Raw genomic sequence first — 18,810 nt, forward strand, 5'->3', positions numbered from 1 at the left:
CTTTTGAAGCTCGTCTTTTTGTGCGTGCCCTTATTGAATAGAGCCATAAACTTTATAGTTGCAGGTTGTCAGGCTGGCAAGGAGGTGCCAAAGTGAAATGGAACAAAGAAAAGAAGCTGCATATGAAACAAGCCTCATCAAACTAATGCTGGAGATGAACCCACACTGGTGACAGGGGATTTTATTTCTGACTAATCAGCCACAAGAGATCACTCACACCAAAGGGTTAAAGGGACTGACAGTGTCTAGAGGACTGAACTGCTGTGGTAATGGAAATCCACAGTGTGGACAGGCAGTCACTAGATGTCTGTATAGTGCACAAATTTATTCAGAGTCCCAGAAATAATTACACTTTAGGGGCTATTTTAATGGAAAAGTCATGGGGGTAGGCCTCTGTCATGGTGATGCAAATGTCAGCTTTGGTTTGGTGATCTCAAGCATTTTGTCTGTATTTATTTATTTGTCCCATTGTTTGGTTTTTAACTATACTCAAGTATACCCGTGAAGAATTGTTTAATATTCAGCAGTTCCCTTGACACCGAATTTTTCACAATTAAGAACTTTTCTGGATATCTGAGCTGGTGGAAAAGCAGTTGTCAGCAGCAGATGAAGACACAGGTATCGCAAAAGGGGGAAGTGCGCTGGTGCACTCGTTATGCTGAGACAGCAGGGTTTTACGAATGGTTGTTCCCAAGTTTACATCTGGCAAACCTCCACTTTCTAGGAAATAAAATGGATGAACTGTTTCTCCTCAACAGAACTCACAAGGACATTTTACTTTCCTCTGCTCTGTTTTTCACAGAAACCTGGTTAAATGAATCCGTCCCGGACTTGGCATTACACCTGCTTTCAGCTTTATAGAGCGGACCGTGAATCTGCTTTTATATAAATGAAGGTTAGCGTACTGATGTCACTGTTTTTTTGTTCACTGCAGTCCTTTTTATTTACTGCAGGAGTTTTCCTCATTTATACTGGTTAGCGTCTACATTTCACCTCATGTCTGTGTGAGTGTGGAGCTACAAAAACTGGCTGATCAGATAACAAGCATGGGGCAAAATTATCCAAACTCCCTTCTGATTATTCTAGGGGATATTAATAATGCAAATCTCAGCCAGGAACTTCGCAAATTTATACAGTACATAAAGTGCCCTACCAGAAACAGTAGCACACAGGATCATTGCTATGCAGTGTTAAAGGATGCCTATCGCGCTGTCGCCCATTCAGCTTTGGATTTCTCTGATCACTGATTGATTCATGCTCCTAATCTATAGGAGTAAGTTAAAAACTGCTAAACCTGTGAATAATACAGTGAGAAGGTGGACTAATTAGGCAAAGTTGAAGCTGCAAGTCTGCTCTGACTGTATAGACTGAGGTGTCTGAAGATACTGCTGCAAACTTAGATGAACTGGCAGACACAGTAACATCTTATGTTAGCTTTTGTGAAGATATGTGTATCTCTACCTAGACTAGTTTAAAATTTAACAACAGTCAACTATGGTTCACTGCAAAACTCATGCAGCTTCATCAAGCTAGAAATGGGGATACAACACTCTTTAGACAGACAAAGAACACACTGACAAAAGAAATCAGAGTGGCTAAAATGAGTTACTCTGAAAAGTGGAAAAATCGATTTTTAGCGAATGACCCCGCATCAGTGTGAAAAGGACAACATCCATCCATCCATTATCCAACCTGCCATATCCTAACTACAGGGTCACGGGGGTCTGCTACACAACATAATATTACAAATTACAGGAAACCATCCCCCCATATTGCAGTAAATCACCAGCTGCCAGACAAATTGAATGCTTTATACTGCAGGTTTGATAAGCCCCAGAATGGGGCCATTATCTGCAGTCCTCTCAGTGTACAGACCTATACGAATCTCTCACCCACAAATTCTCCCTCTCAACCTGCATTAAATATATCTGAAGAGGATGTGTGCCGAGTCTTCAAAGGACAACACACTAAGAAAACAACAGGTCCGGATGGGGTCTCACCCTCCTGCTTAAAAATCTGTGCCAATCAACTGGCTCCTGACTTCACTCGGATTTTCAAAAAATAATTAGTGTTGTGTGAAGTTCTCTTATGCTTTAAACAAGTCACTGTCACACCCTTCCCCCAAAAATCCAGTATGACAGAAATAAATGACTACAGGCCTGTTGCTCTGACTATTTCTGTGTTGTGTTTTTTTAATCTCAGGTGTGTGAAGAACTGTTGTGTGTATGCCGACTATTTAACTTATAATTGGAGAGACACCAAAACCAGAGTCAAATTCCTTGTACGTGTGCATACTTGACCAATAAATGTGATTCTGATTCTGATAAGGCGGTGAGACTTCTTAGATTTTTTGGGAGCCATCAGATGATAAACACCCAGCAAGTTTAGACAGTGGGCATGTTGATGAGCTATCATACCTTGTTGACAGGATCCAAAATCTGTATAGCTTGGCCCAGAGAGGCAACTGGAGCTTATTTTCTGTGATTTATGTTTATGTTTTTAATTTTAATTACCCCTTATATCTTTATTTGTATTTTTCCATTTAATATTTTAATGCAAAGCTTTTTTTGGCATTTTTGGTCCAGCTTAAGGGGCCATGGGTGTGCCCCATGATTATTATGCATTAATCTATATAAATAAAACATAATATCTTCTGTCTGTCTCTTGAATTTTTCAGCTTTATTTAATATTGTTTATCCATTTTACACACTAAGCACCTTGTTTCAAGTCTCATATCAAATCTTGTTTGTTTGTTTGTTCACTAGTCACGCAAAAATGGCTCAAACTTTCAAGAAATTTTTCATACAGGTTGCCATTGGTCCAACTTAAAATATAGGCTATATGGCATTTCAAGCAATTCATCAGAGGGTTGTAATCGGGGCAACTCTAAAACTGCAGATAATTTCAAAATGGGCAATCTCTATGAAATTTGCATATATAATAAGTATGAGCCAACAGTGATCAAAAATTTCTTCAGGAATGGTGGTTGTAGTGACAGGGACAGAAAATCAAAACCACATTATCATGCCAAAATGGTTAAGTTCATGGTAATGAATTTGACATACAGTATAGCTTAGGTTTGGTCCTACTTACAGAGAAGGCTACATTCCATGTCAGTGATTCAATAGAAACAATCATGAGTGGCATGAGTGGGTGTGTTATGATGGGGGACCAACACAAAAGTCATGCATTACTCAAAAACACCTGTCTACTTTCATGAAATATATTTACATTATTGTTCATGCAGTTTAAAATATAGGCTTTATGGAGCTTTAAGAATTTCACAGGGGAGTCGTAATGGGAGATCCAACATGAACCACATATTAATGAAAACAACTAAGTGGATGTTTGTGAAATTTTGCATGTATACTATATTTATCCCAATTTAACATATAGGATTTATAGAGTGTCAAAAGTTTCATCATGAATGGGTATACAATAGAGGGGACAACACAAAAACGGGTAGTTTTGCACAGCAAACATGCCGTATCAATTTATTATTTAACAAGTAATCCAGTTTATTGATGTGGGATTAAACATCTATTTGTGAGAAACCACAGTAAATCAGAAATACAAAAAAATAGTGTTCATGGCTGCAATACAGCAAGGGGTAATGTCGATTATAGAATTCAAATCATATACAAAACAAACAAATTCCTGACTCATGAGAGCAGACAAATTGATAGATAAGTTGTGCAAATGACATTTAGGATAACCAGCACAAAAGGGTCAACATTTTTAAACAAATATACATATTTGTTTTCTTACCTTAACTCATTATACAAATATACCCAGGTAATGTTAGGTATATCAATCAATGTACAGTCAATATCGAAGGTCAATTCCACTTCTGTTTATGCAAAGGGTGATTCACTTTAAATACAGTCCTGTAACCAATAATATTTAAGTAAAAACAAATTCTTAATTTTTAGGAAAAATGATCAAGACCATTATTCCCAGCTTCATAGTTTTCTATATTATCTACATAAGTTCAGCCTAATAAATGACAGTAATTGAAAAATACATTTTTCATGTAATAATTACAACACTCTTTTTAAAATTATTTTATTAATTTTGTAAATCATGCAACAGTGACCAGAACACAAATCAGTTTACTGCTCCGCTGTGCTGAGACCTTAGATCCATCCTACACCTCATTAATACCACAATGATCAAGTTCTTCTGTATTACCTGATAAATCTCCAGATGCAAGGAGACATGGACCACAAAAATGAACAACTGATAAACGAATGTACTGATGAACCAAAACATTATGGCCACCTGCTTATATACATTTGCTTCTCTGTGTGCTGCCAAAACAGCTCCAACCAGCTAAAGCATGGCCTCTAAAAAACCTCAAAAGGTGTCTTGTGGCATCTGCAACTAGCATGTTAGCAGCAGATATTCTAACTTCTGTAAACTGCAATACATCTCGCTAATGATGGATTGAACTGAGATCTGAGGAATTTGGTGGTGAGGGCAACAGCCTCAGCTCTTCACCAGAGTGCAATATGCTATTGAAAGATAGCTCTACCATTGGGGAATACCACTGCCATGAATGGGTGGACCTGGTCTGCAACAATGTTTAGGTAGGTGGTACATGTCAAATATACGCAGCAGTGTTCGATGTGTGTTATGACACCCTATGCCTGTAAGCATCATTAAAATTACCAGCAATTTATGCCCTTGTAGCCAATGGGTTGATTTGTACCAGATGGGATAACCTCATTGACCACTCACATCATTGAGTCTTAGCTACCCAACACCTGGTCAGCAGTTCATGGTTTTATCCTTCTTGGACCACTGCTGGAATGTTCTCACCACAGCTGAGAATGTGTACCCCTCAAGCTTTGCTGTTTTGGAAATGGTCTGAATCAGTTGTCTGATCATAAAGATTTGGCCCTTTCCAAAGTCTCTCAGATCTTTACACCTGCCCGTATCTTCTGGATTAGATACATTGACTACAAGTCCCTAACGTCAGCGTAATGTCTAATATATCCATGACATTGACATTCACCAGGTCATAATGTTTTGACAGAATATTCATTGTGTTCAGCTAAGATTCTCCTAAGGTAAACATCAAAAAGAAGACATCAAAGATCTGTTGACACCACTTGTGATTTGCTCTGTTAGATCTTGACTGTCTGAAGGAATTAGAAAAATTAACAGCAGCCCTACTAACACCACTGACTATGCCACAAAGGCATAGAATTACACCTATATTTTGACCTGTGTGTGAAGTGTGAATGAGCAGTCAGAATAGTGAAACAGCTACTTGTCTGTGAAAAGACGATTTTTCATTTATTCACTGTGCAATAACATTTATAGTACAAAGTTGAAGAAATGGGCAAATCACAAAAAAGACAATACTGGCAAAACAAAATGCATTTTTCAGCTTGGTATGACTATCTTAATTTTTTATAGTTGGCAAAGGTGTCAGCAGCATCAATGGGCAGGTCTTTAGTTTTTAATTACTGTTTACTGCTTACAGAGGCCATGAAGTGCAATATGCAACAACAAATCGAAAAGCACAAAGATTCTATTTGAGTATTTAATAGTTTAGTGGCATTGAGACAATCAGTGGCTAATTGATGAATGCCATTAGGGGCATCACCATAATAAAAGTGTTCATTTAGGAATGCCAGCAAATGTAATTTGGGATTTAGCATTGAAATTGATCGGGTATAGTAAGTGGATTATGGCCACAGCACCTATCAATCAGAGAACATTTTTTTTTTTGCCAGAGACGTCTTTTACATTCCAAAATTTTACGTTCAAAAATTTTTCAAATGTGTATTTCTTATCCAAGCTCTGGAGCCAGACGGCTCTTAATTTTAATTGGTTTTCTTCTGGTGTCCTGGGTCAATCTAAGTTACTTATTCGTTTACTTTGGCGCCATACAGTACTATTTCCTGCACTGAATTTACTCAGACAAAAACTCACTAACTGTATAATTGGAGAATGTGAACAAGCCAGGAGGTGTCTGCTCTGCCCTCTGTAGCCTTCCCTTACTGTTGTTGTCTCATTCATCATGCATGTGTATGTTATTAGCAGCATGTGATGTGACTGTTATACATAATCTGTTAGTTATACTGAGGTCAGGTGGCGCAGTGATTGGGACTTTTGCCTTACAACTTCACAATATGGCATTTAAAATGAAACCTCTTTGCTATGTGTGTCCAGTTTTCATGTCCTCCCTCATCCTAAAGATATACAAATTACATGGGAAAGGCGCTATATAAATAAAATGTACTTTGTATTATTATTATTATTACGCCCAAAACAGTAAGAAGTGTCTATTTGTTAATACCTTTAGGCCATTTACCAGTGTTATAGCAGCCCATTTGCCTCTAATTTCCACAGATTTACTGTGTTATTTACTTTGGTTGGGTGGATGACCTATGTAAAGCTGACAGAAGACATTAGAACAGAAGGACAGGATCAAATGAACACTAACATGCCACCACAAGGCCACAGTGGCATTAAAGGATCTAATGTAAGGTTTACATGGAGAAAGCAGATGTCTCTATTAAAGTGATTTGCAAATCAGTAAATTTTTGACTAAGTCATGAGGAATTTATGAGATTGCCACAGGACAGCAATGGATGAAGCAGAGCAGAGTTATATGAACTGTATGTTAAAAAATGTAAAAAAAGTCAGGGGCGAAAGGTGGGATGATCACTCTGTAGACTGAAATCCTTAATAATTGTCTTGAGTCTCTGGATTAGGCCATAGTTCCAAAATTAATTCTCAGTGCCACAAAAATATAAGGCTTAGCGGGTACAACACAATGGTGATCTGTGTAAGTGATGTCCTTCAGGGATATCAACAAAATTCCTCAATATCAAAAGTGACAGCAGCTTCAAACTAATTGTGCCCATTTGGTAGGAGTACATATACTTTTAGATGTCTTTCATTGACTCTGTGGGTTGCAGGAGGTAGTTAACAGTTTCCTCTCAAATATCTTCCCATGAAAAATTGAGCCCCTGCATTTGTTTCTACATTTAGCAGGTGGACTTTTAAACTCCAGAGCAATCTTCATCTTGATGCAAGAGACCATGTCTAATATTAAGTGAAGGTCGAGAACCGATTATTTTAGTATAGCATAAACTTGTTAGAGCTCCAGAAATGAACCTGGTTTCTCTTGTCTGATGGTTAGTCTTATGGACCTGCTTGCTATGTCTGCACAAATTCTCTGTACTTATGCACATTTTTTGCTGAAGCTTCACATTTTTTCCACATTTCAAACATGTACATGCTACTCAGTTGGTAACACTAATTGTCCTGGTGTGAGCATATGTGTGGGTGAACAGTGTGATGGTCTAGCATTCTGTTCAGGGTTATTCCTGTTTTTTGCCTACTGTTGTAGAAGGGTAGGGTGGATGTCTAACTAGATGGAAGAATAACTATGTGGGAGGACCTTTGGGCTTATCTGTAAGGAAACTTCATCTGCTACATATAAATCAAGGCTGAAGAACCATCTCTTAACTGGGCTTTGTTGTGCTACAGCATCTGTAATTTCACTCAAGCTCTTCCTTTTCACAGAGCACTACCTCATACCGTATGCATGTATTTTCTTTCATTCTACTCACATGTTCTTCAATTTAATACTTTATTATGATCTTATTTACTCTATAAAGTGCCTTGGGCATTGTTCAATCAATCACATGTATGACTAATTACTAAAATACTAATTTAGTATTTCAAATGCAGTATGGTGGATGGCATTGATTTTAGCACTATTGCCTCAGAATTCCAGGAACATTATTTCAAATATTAGTCCAGACTGTACCTGTGTGAAGTGAGCAAATTTTCACAATGCCTGTTTGCTTAGTTCCAGTGCTTCCATTTCACCAGCATCCCAAAAATGTACAGGTGACACTGGCTGGCATTTCCACAAATTCAGAGGGTCCAAGAGAGCAAGGACATGTGAGTGTGATCTGCTTTGATACTGACTTGTATACCTGTTGGATGACAGATTTACCCCAAATTACAATGAAACAGAAAACGTGGGCTCAGTAAATTAATGAATGAATATTCTTTAGCAGTTTTTAAAGTATGAACTTCTTTGCAGCTTCTCACCTTATTGTGCTTTCAACCCATCAGACAATCCCTCCATTATAAAATATGGAGTTGTGTAGGAACCCTAGATGAAATAATAGGAGAGCTTATTGGGCTTAGTGACCTATTCTGGTCAAGACTACTCTAAAGGTTTTTATCTGTATTTAAAGAAGCCAGAGACTGGTCTTTTTTCCTACATGTGAGAATATCTGTTATACATAAATGTTTTTCAGGATTTTAGGAATGTTCAGTAGTCTAGCCTTATATAACATGACTGCTACAAAATAAAAAATTATAATGTGTAAGTTGTCTGTAATAAAAGTAGACAGATAGACAGACAGACAGACAGACAGACAGACAGACAGACAGACAGACAGACAGATAGATAGATAGATAGATAGATAGATAGATAGATAGATAGATAGATAGATAGATAGATAGATAGATAGATTCAAAAAGTATTCAGACTTCTTCATTTTCTGTAAACTGTCTTGTTGATTAAGTACTCATACCTTTTGCTGTGGCTCTTCAAATTGTGGTCAGGAGCATTCTTTTTGCTTTAATTGCCCTTTTGATGTGTGTAGAACTTGAGTGGAGTCCACCTGTGGCAAACTGAATTGATTAGATACAATATAATTTAGAAACGCACATCTGTGTATATATGGTACCACAATTCACACTGCATGTAAGGAATAAAACCAAGCCATGAAGTCCAAGGAATGCTCTATTGACCTCCACACTAAGGCATAAATCAGGGAAAAGGTATAAAACCACTTCTAAAGCATTCTGTGTTCCCAGTAGTATACTGGCCTCAATAACAGTCAAATGCAAAACGTCTGGAACCACCAGGACTCTTCTTTGAGTTGGCCATCTGGCCAAAATGAGCAACCAAGCAAGATGGGCCTTGGCCATGTGACCAAAACCAAAGAGGCCAAGAACCCAATTGTTACTCTAACAGAGCTTAAGATGTTTTTTGCTGAGATGGGAGAGCCTGCCAGAAGGATGACCATCTCCGCAGGATTCCATCAATCGGCATTTATGGCTGAGTGACTAAACGGAAGGCACACTTGAGTAAAAGGTTGCCAAACAACACTTAAAGGACTCTGATATCATGAGAAAAAGATTATCTGGTCTGATAACACACAAATTGATCTCTTTTGGCAATATTCCAAGCACTATGTCTGTCAAACAACAGGCACTGCTCATCACCTGGCTGATACCATTCCTACGGTGAATCTTGGGAATCATGGATGCTATGCAGGTGCTTCTTGTACGCAGTGACAGGGAGGAGAGGTTAGGAGGACACGCTGATACAGCGCATTGCTGCACCCACCACACGGCAAACCAACTCAGGATCCAGATTAGGACCCGAGTACAGCCATGCAATAGGTGACACCTCAGCACCACACTAGTTCATATGAAGTGGAACAGTGTGATGTTTTTTTATGGTGGATGGAGTGCCAATTCTGCCACCAACCCCCAAGTTTTTCCCTACAGGTTGGATGGCCTACATGCAGGGATGGATGCAGATTAACGTCATACCCAGGATGGAGCAATTGCAGGTTAAGAGCCTTGCTCAAGGGCCCAACAGAGCAGAGACCCTTTCGGCATTTAAGGGATTCGAACTGGCAACCTTTCGATTGCCAGTGCAGATCCCTAGCCTCAGAGGCACCACTCTGCCCAGTGACAGGGAGACTGGTCATAATTGAGGGATGGATGAATGCAACCAAAAATAGAGAGGTCCTTGAAGAAAATCTATTTCAGGGTGGACACAACCTCAGAGTGGGTCAACTGTTCACCTTTAAACATGACAATGACCCAAAGCATACAGCCAAGATAATGCTGGAGTGGCTTCAGGACAACTCTGTGACTTTTGCACAACCAAAGCATAGATTTAAACCCCAGAGAACATCTGTGAAAAGACCTGATGGCAGTTTACAGACATTTCCCATCCAATCTAATGGCGCCAGGGAGCATGGAATAAACTAATCCAATCTAGGTATGCGAAGCTTAAAGAGACTCGCCCAATAAGACTTAAAACTGCTAAAGAGCTCTTCTACAAAGAACTGAATTAAAAGTCTTAATATTTATATGAATTTGATTTCATTCTTTGATTTTTAATTACGTTTACAACCGTTTCTTAAAACAATTTTCCACTTGGTCATTTCGAGTTATTGAGTGTAGATTGATGGGCATGAATGGAAAATATATCCGTTTAAAATGAAATCTACAACACAATAAAGTGTACATAAAGTGATGGTTCTGAATACTTTATGAATCCACTGTAGATACGAATAGGCACCATACAACGTAAATTGATATGAAACGGATAAATATTGAAGGCTCCTTATACGAATGACTCAGGGAGAAACACGTTAAGAAAATGGGTGAAGTCTTTAACTCGCATTTCTATATGACAAGCTGACAAATATGTAATTAAAAGTAATTTAATTTTAAATATTCATGTATATTTCTGACTCTTTTTTCAGTAGAGTGTCTCAGTGTATCCAATAGGTAGACGGCACGGACTGTCACTTTCGGCTTTGTAACCGATCTGTCCAAATATATTCATAGGGGTACTCACAGATTTCTCGGGGTCGTTTTAAATGGAGTTTTCCTTCCGTTCTCACAAACGCACACACCTTAATGACAGTTGCGAGCGCACTCACAACCTTAAGGTTCCCTCGGTAAAGCCGGAGCAGGGAGAACAGGCGGGCTGGCGGTACCCTGACGCTTATTTTCTGTGCCCCTTCGCTTGTCTCCTCAGTGCGCCAACAGCCCGCGATAAAGGCATGTGACTGACGAGAGAGCGCCGGAGTGAGCGAGGCAGTGAGCGTGTGCCGTGTGAGCTGCCAGTCGCCTCGGCGCGCCGTACCCGCGCTTTTCCATCTCTCTCTCTCTTTCTCTCTCTATCTCCAGCATCAGCTCTCCCGCGCCCCAGGATGGTGCTGTATGGTGCTACGAAGTACCTCCTCGGGTGGCTCGCTGTATCAAGCATCGTGGCGAATGAAGTGGAAGGTCAAGCGGCTGGACACTACGGCAATGGAAGAGGGGAGCAACACGTAGTGATGAAACCGTCGGCGGATGGACTGAGGAGAAGAAGACCGCAGGATGTGCTGCGAGGGTACGGGGCGAGAACTCGGTGTGCATGAGTGCTGTGTGTAGAGTAAAGAGCGTTCGTATGTTACAAAGTTAAAGAAAGACTGGAGCACGTGTGGCAGTGTCTGACAGATCGGTGTGCGTGCGGAGTCCTTAGGCAGCTTCAGATGTGGGTGTGCCAACACAACACGTCTGAAGACATACAGTACGTAATTTTAATTGTCTGGGCACTGTATTCACGCCTGCGTTGACTTTACAGACTTCTTAAATAACCGCTTGTATTTTGGCCCTGAATGCTGTGTGTACGATTCATACGTACTGGCTTTGCAGAGCTCCGCCATGTGTTTATACTGTAAGTGTATATGGAGCATCGCCTTTAAATACCATACGCACTATTTCTACAACGCGCTTCGGGTGACCAGATTCTCAAAGTCTCAAACCGGGACACTTGTGGACTGACCGGATTGTCATGGTTCGAAAACGGGGCACAGCTCGTTAATCTAGCGAGTGTGTCGAACGTAAATATATTTGAAGATCGCAGTTTGTAGGACTTGGGGGGGACGGCACGTTTCGGGTCCACCATGGAGTATTGTGCGCCTAGTAATAATGCATATTTCTTTGGGTACGGGGAGGGTTCGCCCTTCCCGTTTCGGCCGCCTACAAATTGGACATTTTGTTCAATTCCGGGACCCTAGGCAAAAAAACGAGACGCAATACGTAAAAAAGGGATAGTCCCGGATAAACAGGGGCGTCCGGTCAACTTAATCGGGACTCATGGGCAGAAGTATGCAGGTGTGTATGCTCTCTGCAGAATTGCCAAAAAAGAGACCTGCCTCTGTCTGTGTATAAATGTGCCACATTTATAATGTTCTCAGACACCTTTGTGTGCACAATACATTTTGTGTTTGTATAACGTACACCCGTGCAAACTGCACAGATCTTTCTTGTATTCAGTTATATTGGAGCTGTATGTTTAAACATCAACATAACCTTGTAGATATAATATGCATTTACTGACGTTGCCCAGCTTATAGATGAGTGTGTGGGCAGTTTACATGAATGTGTCAGATCAACAGAGTTCTCAATGTGGCACCCAGTTTTGTGCATTGTATGCCATGTGTGTGGTACCTCTATATAGAGTCAAAGATCTCTTTTTGTATAGTATATACAGTATCACAGCATACAATGTATGTATATGCCCACTCTAAAAAAACTCTCACATTGTCTTGTGAGAAATGACCACTTCTACAAAACTCTTGTGCATGCTTGTGTACTAAATTGTATACACAAAAACAGTATGTATACACATTTTTATGAATGTTGGTATGCACACAAATATACCTAATACATGGATACACACACATTATATACAGTATATATATACACACACAATTATTACTACTTGGTGACTTAAAACATTTGGAGAAATACAATTACTGTACACTTCCTTACTGTACTTATATGTATTCTCTGTAGAGCTCACACGTGTACTCTAATTTTGTATATTTTGTATGTATGTACTATATTTTAGTATGCAACCTTGTCAAGTTACTATGTGTATATTTTCTTCAAAGGTCCTAGAGATGTGTAAACTGTACATCTGCCTACTTCAAATTCTAGAAACCTGTATACAGAAGTATGCCTATACTTACAGTACATACCTGTATTAATTGAATGAAGCTTGGTGTGCACTGTATTCTCCTTACATAACTATCAAAGAAACCAGAGTGTGTGTATTTATTTAAAACTGTCCAAAATGTTTTTTTGTGTATATGCTATGCAAGTTTGTGCAAGCTCCACAAAATGCCTAAACAATATGTATGCTTGTATTGCATGTGTTAACCAGCTGTACACATTTCTCAAAGTTGTGTGTGTACTGAATAAGTGCTTACAATAGCTCTGCAACATTGTTGGTGCATAAGCACATCCTGCAGGGCTCAAACATCTATTAAGTCAATACCTTAAAGACACAACTGCAATGTATTATATCTTGAGAACTAAACTGCATGTGGTGGACTTGACCAGATGGACACACTGATTAACCCCTGATTTTCTTTGTACTTTTGGTTAAACCCTGCAGCTGCTTGTTTCATCATTTTTTCTTTCTGGCTGTTCTTCAAAGGAATTTGTAAGGCATATGTTGTCGTGTCACCTCTATATTGATTCAGTAAAATCACAAAAGTGGAAATGATTTTGCTTGTAAATTCAGCGTCAGTAATTATGACTGCTGCATTTTCTGCCTTTCTGTATCAGTGCCATGAAGATCCTGTTAAATTCCAGTATTTTAAAGATGATTTCAGTTTTACAAATCATTCCAGGCAAGTTTTAGAGACTGCTGTTTCTAATAAATGTGCTGTATTATGTATTCCTCCACATGTTTTGTAACAGACCAAATGTTTGTGGATCTCGCTTTCATTCTTACTGCTGCCCTGGCTGGAAAACATTACCTGGAGGAAACCAGTGCATTTTGCGTAAGTACTGTCATTGGCAGTAAGTCCATATTACAGTTGGCATCTTTCCATTTAATTCCTTTTATTTTCCTCTTCATAACACTTTGCTTGAAAATGTTACTAAAACAGGATATATAAACTTGAAAAAAATGAAACATATAAAAAATGGGTTTCTGTTGTTCTTTTTTCTGAAAACTATTCTAGTTAATAGTTGCATATTTAAAAACTATATTTGAATATTCTTTATATATTCATATACAGTATAAACACTCTACTATTTCTATTATTTGTATATGTATGTTATGTAAGAGAGTATTGATTTATTCATATCAGTTATTTTTGGTATGCCATTTATTCATTATTTTTAAATATTCTAATTTGGTTTTCTTTTTTTGTTAACTTTTTCCTTGACATCTTGTAAAGCACTTTGAGCTACATCCTTTGTACTAAAATGTGCTATAGAAATAAATACTGTTTATGACTTAGTCTGTGATGGCATTGTTATTATTCTTGTATAAAAGAAATGAATTACATAATTTTTAAATTATTAATTTTTGCAAATTACACATAGAATAACAAAATAGTATCACATCATCTTCATTCTATGTAGCACTCTTCAAAGTGAATGAAATCAGTGGGGCAGCTCAGCCAGTTAGGTAAAGTAATATGTAGAGGTCTAGAAATTTTACAGGTATTTGGAGGTCATTGATTTTATATTTATTATTGCATATTTCGTAAGCAGTTTTGCCCTGAACATTTTAGAAGATCAGGATACATCACAGCTGCTTACGTTGATACTTTGTATTTTTAAAACTCTTTTTTTTCCACTTTCTTTTGTGTCTTCTGGGATCATGACTGAACTGCACCTACATTGGGGTTGCTTTACAGCTCTCTTCAGTCTTTTTGTACTTTCTCCATTCATAGGCCTGTGTGGGAGTATGGAAGGGGTGTTATGGGGTTTCTTTTTTGTTTTCTTGGAAGTACTGTGTAAATTCAGGATTTTGTGTTTATTTTATTTCAAAGGTAATAAAAATTTATCTGGGCACTAAGTTGGCCCTAGTCTTCGTAAGTGTGTGTGTGTGTTTCTGTGTGTTTACCCTTCAGTCGACTGGTGTCATGTCCAGGGATTGTTCCTGCCTTGCGTCCTATCCTTGCTTCAATAGACTCCATTTTCCCCACGACAATACTCAGGATAAAGCAGGTTTGGTAGGTGAATGAATGAGTGAATACATGAATATATTTATTCATCCACCTTAATAAAGGACAAAATCTGTGTGTCCGTCTGATTGCTGTGATTCTGTTATTTCAACAGATGGCACACACAAACATTAACAGTGCTTTTCTGAATCTTATACCATATGGCATGTAACAGAGATATATGCATTGCATTTGTCACTCCAATAGATGGTGCTTCACAAACATTTGTAGCAATGCATTTTATTGCTATGTGCATTACAAAATACATTCCAATAGGTGGTACACTGCAAACATTAACAGTAAGGTCTACATTGACTACGTGGCTAGAAAATATATATATGTGTATGTATGTGTATATATGTGCGTGTATGTGTTTGTCAATATATATATATATATATATATATATATATATATATATATATATATATATACTATATATATATATATATATATATATATATACACACACACACACACATATATATATATAGCTACCCATGTAAGACAGGTTCATATGTAAGTAGTCAATATAGACATAATATATTCATTCTGTGAAATTAGATGTATTATATGTATATATATTAAATGTAAATATAAGGAAATATCAAAAGGATGATTAATTAATATTCAACTGTCTGTGCAAATAATTCAATGCAAGTTTGGAAGAGGAATTCAGTAGTATTTGGAAGCATTGCATCTCAAAGTGAAACATAAAACTATGTTCTGGTAAAATGATTCTGGTGCATCATTTTTGGAAAGCTATATTCTAATAGAGGCACTTTTTAAAAAATCACTTACATGTATTAGGGGGCAGCATGCTTTTTCGCACTGTTATGGCAAATGTTTCACATGTAACATGTCCCTCTCATACTTCCTTTTCTAGAAATTCTTGCAGGTGTACTTAGTTCTTGCAGTCAAACCTTTAGGGTGGGTTAATGATGTATGATTATATTCTGTTTAACTTGATTTTTAGCCATTTGCCGAAACAGTTGTGGAGATGGATTTTGCTCTCGTCCGAACATGTGCACTTGCCCTAATGGAAAAATATCTCCAACATGTGAAACAAAATCTAGTAAGTGTATGCAGGATCTGTTAGAAATGCATGGACCACGAGACTCAAACTTGATTGTAGCACATATTTTTAGAGGTGTTCATCTGGGTTGTAAGTATAATTTAAATAATACATATCATAGTTTCATAAATACAACAAAACAGTAATACAGTATCACTGTAGTGATAGTATATCCATTGATCTGCTTCCTGAGTAAATATTTTTTTATTGAATTGCAGGAAACGAGAGTCTATTCCAATAGCATATGAATCTGTGCATCCTGAATAGGATGGTAGTCCATTTAGAGGAAACACTTAAGAACATGCCAATCATCACTTATTTGACAAGCTTAGAGATGCTTGTCAGTTTAATTTTTGAATAATGTAAGGTACTGAAACACCCAGAAGAACTTGGAAGAACAAGTAAACTCCTCATAGACAATGAATAGTAAAGGAATTGAGCCCGATTACTTTGACTCCTAATAGCCATATCCCCTGCACTATCATGTCACCCTGTTTCCAAACCATGCTTTCCTGTCAATGAACATACTAATCTGTATAATATTACTTGTACTTTTTGTATGCAGACACACTGTATAATAGTTTAAAAGTAAACATTACAAGCAGTGATGAAGATGTTGTTGCTTATAGTGTTGTCTCCAGCAGACCACAAGTCAAAAGTCTCCATCTCAGAATAATCAGGGAACTCTCATCTCTCCTACAAACCACCACAACAGCTTGGTCTCTTGTGCTAATATGTGCAACCCAAAGTTGATCTTGCTCACATTGCTTTAGAGCTTAAAATGCTAGTTTACTGTAAGAGTCCCTGATGTTTCCCAATGCAGAACATGATATATCCTGTTCAACCTATGTTTTCAAAATTCATCAGTACAACATTGCTTTTTTCTTAGATTTTATTGAATGGAGTTGCAGGAAACCGTTTCCATTGGGGAAGAGCTAACAGTGTTTTAAAATTTTACAGCACAGCAATGCAACATAAGGTGCATGAATGGGGGTATCTGCTCTGAGGAACAGTGCAAGTGCCAGAAAGGATATACTGGAACATACTGTAGTCAGTGTAAGTCTGACCTTTTATCCTTTTCCACAACTCAGTTTTCTGTTCTGGCTATCTGTCTCACTGGCCTCATATGCTGTCTGTCCTAACCATGCTGTGATAACCACACATTTCTTTGTGATTGTGGTATTTTGGAAAATACTAAATTTTATCAAGGATATTGTAAATAAAAAATGTATTTATGGCTGAGTCAGAGATGCCAAATCAATCTTTTTTCCCAATTTGTTTCAATTTTATTTATTTATGTTGATGCTGAGTGAGAATCAACACATGTACAGTATGTTTTTTATCTTAGTCCATAATTTTTCTCTGTGAACTGCCTTCTGTTGTAATCATATTCTAGGATGGAGACTGGAACAAAAATATATCACTTCAGATGCATGCCATTGTCAACAGTCACTACTAGACACAGCAAGCTCTAAGCTGTAGCACAAGGAAAGCCCTTCCTCAATTTACAAGAGTCCATTATTTGTTATACATTTTGATTGGCTCATATTACATGTGCACAGAATGTTGAGGTTCATGTTGTTATGTATTTAAAATAAATATGAGTATTTACTGTGAAATATTTTACTTTTGTATTACCCAGGACAATTTACTGTATATTTATAAATGTATTCTCCACTCTTCTCTTTAGTGCAGTGCTGATGTCTCATTAAAGTAAAACATGTAAAGGGTCTCATGCAGAAGTGTGCTTACAGACCATCTACCTTAATGTATAGTCCTAGAAAAGAAAGAACATTGTTGAAATTGAAATCTTCGTAAGGGGCCAATTCTCAATGGATAGAAGGACAGCTTTACTTTTCTACCTTATAATAAATAATATTCTTGCCACAACCCATGTAGTAGGCACAAATAAAACAAGTGGTGAACACAAAGTGTGCTGCTTTATGTAAAAGGAATAGCCTATAATGGACATTTTGCTGTTTTCACATTTCAGCTATCTGTGACAATGACTGCCAGAATGGAGGCCGCTGTGTTGGACCAAATCGCTGTGCTTGTATTTATGGTTTTACTGGTCCCCAGTGTGAAAGAGGTAAAATCACATTATATATCTTAAGAGGTATCTGACACATTAATCAATGATTTTCTGGCAAGTTTTAAGTTACTTTATCTTTTGTAATCAAATTAATCAAATTTTAAAATGCACAAAGTTATTATCAGATTTAAATTGAAGTGTTTTGTTCAAAACCAGAAAAATGCCATTGTTATTCTTTGCAAAGTTCTCTTTTTCAAAAACAAAGCTTGATATGTATTTTGTATTTAATATATACAGGTGCTTATGAGGTGTATAGCAAAATAATCTTTCAGCATGTTATCAGTTTGAAAGGTACAGAAATAACAAATAATGAAGACTAAAACAAAATGCATAAAGTTCACAGGATATTTTTTAGTAGCTGCCCAGATACTGGACTATGGATGTAAGATGATGATGTTATAAAGATTTGAATTTCATTGCAAAAAAGTTGTTTGCTGCAGAAGACAGCCACTATTTTAATGCTTATCTGACTAACTTTGAATATCCAGACTCGATAATGTTAAAGCAATGTAAGAGATTTCAGTTCTTGGCAAAGTATATGTAGGAAGTTAATTCCTCAAATGTTATTCAATGACATTTTCATCTCTCAAATTTTTCACTACTGTTTTTGGAGCTCAGTCAGGTAGGGAGACTATGGTAAAAAGGGAAAATAGTACTGTCTAGATTCTGTGACTGCCCCTTTAACCCCATCTCTTCTTTCTTAAAGAGCTAGTGTTTGCACATGAAAGATATCGAAGTGATGTTGCGTAATTCTGATCTGCTATTACTTTGGGTTATCCCACATCACGTATATATTCCTGTGCTGTACGAGTCTTTTTCTCTTTTTCTAGCCAAGTAGT

General features: G+C 37.6%; 1 protein-coding gene across 4 annotated transcripts in view; it reads left to right on the forward strand.

The window, feature by feature from the left end:
• The first annotated feature begins 10,651 nt into the window (after positions 1 to 10,651).
• Positions 10,652 to 18,810, forward strand: part of LOC120532965 (fibrillin-2) — a 142,372-nt gene continuing 134,213 nt past the window's right edge. For all 4 annotated transcript variants that reach the window (XM_039759489.1, XM_039759491.1, XM_039759492.1 and 1 more), the window contains exons 1-5: positions 10,652 to 11,185; positions 13,549 to 13,631; positions 15,781 to 15,879; positions 16,840 to 16,935; positions 17,873 to 17,968. In XM_039759489.1, coding sequence (XP_039615423.1) covers positions 11,004 to 11,185; positions 13,549 to 13,631; positions 15,781 to 15,879; positions 16,840 to 16,935; positions 17,873 to 17,968 — 556 coding nt within the window. In that variant the 5' untranslated portion in view covers positions 10,652 to 11,003. The remainder of the gene's footprint in view (positions 11,186 to 13,548; positions 13,632 to 15,780; positions 15,880 to 16,839; positions 16,936 to 17,872; positions 17,969 to 18,810) is intronic.

The sequence above is a fragment of the Polypterus senegalus genome, chromosome 7 (genome assembly GCF_016835505.1).
Source record: "Polypterus senegalus isolate Bchr_013 chromosome 7, ASM1683550v1, whole genome shotgun sequence".
NCBI lineage: Eukaryota > Metazoa > Chordata > Cladistia > Polypteriformes > Polypteridae > Polypterus > Polypterus senegalus.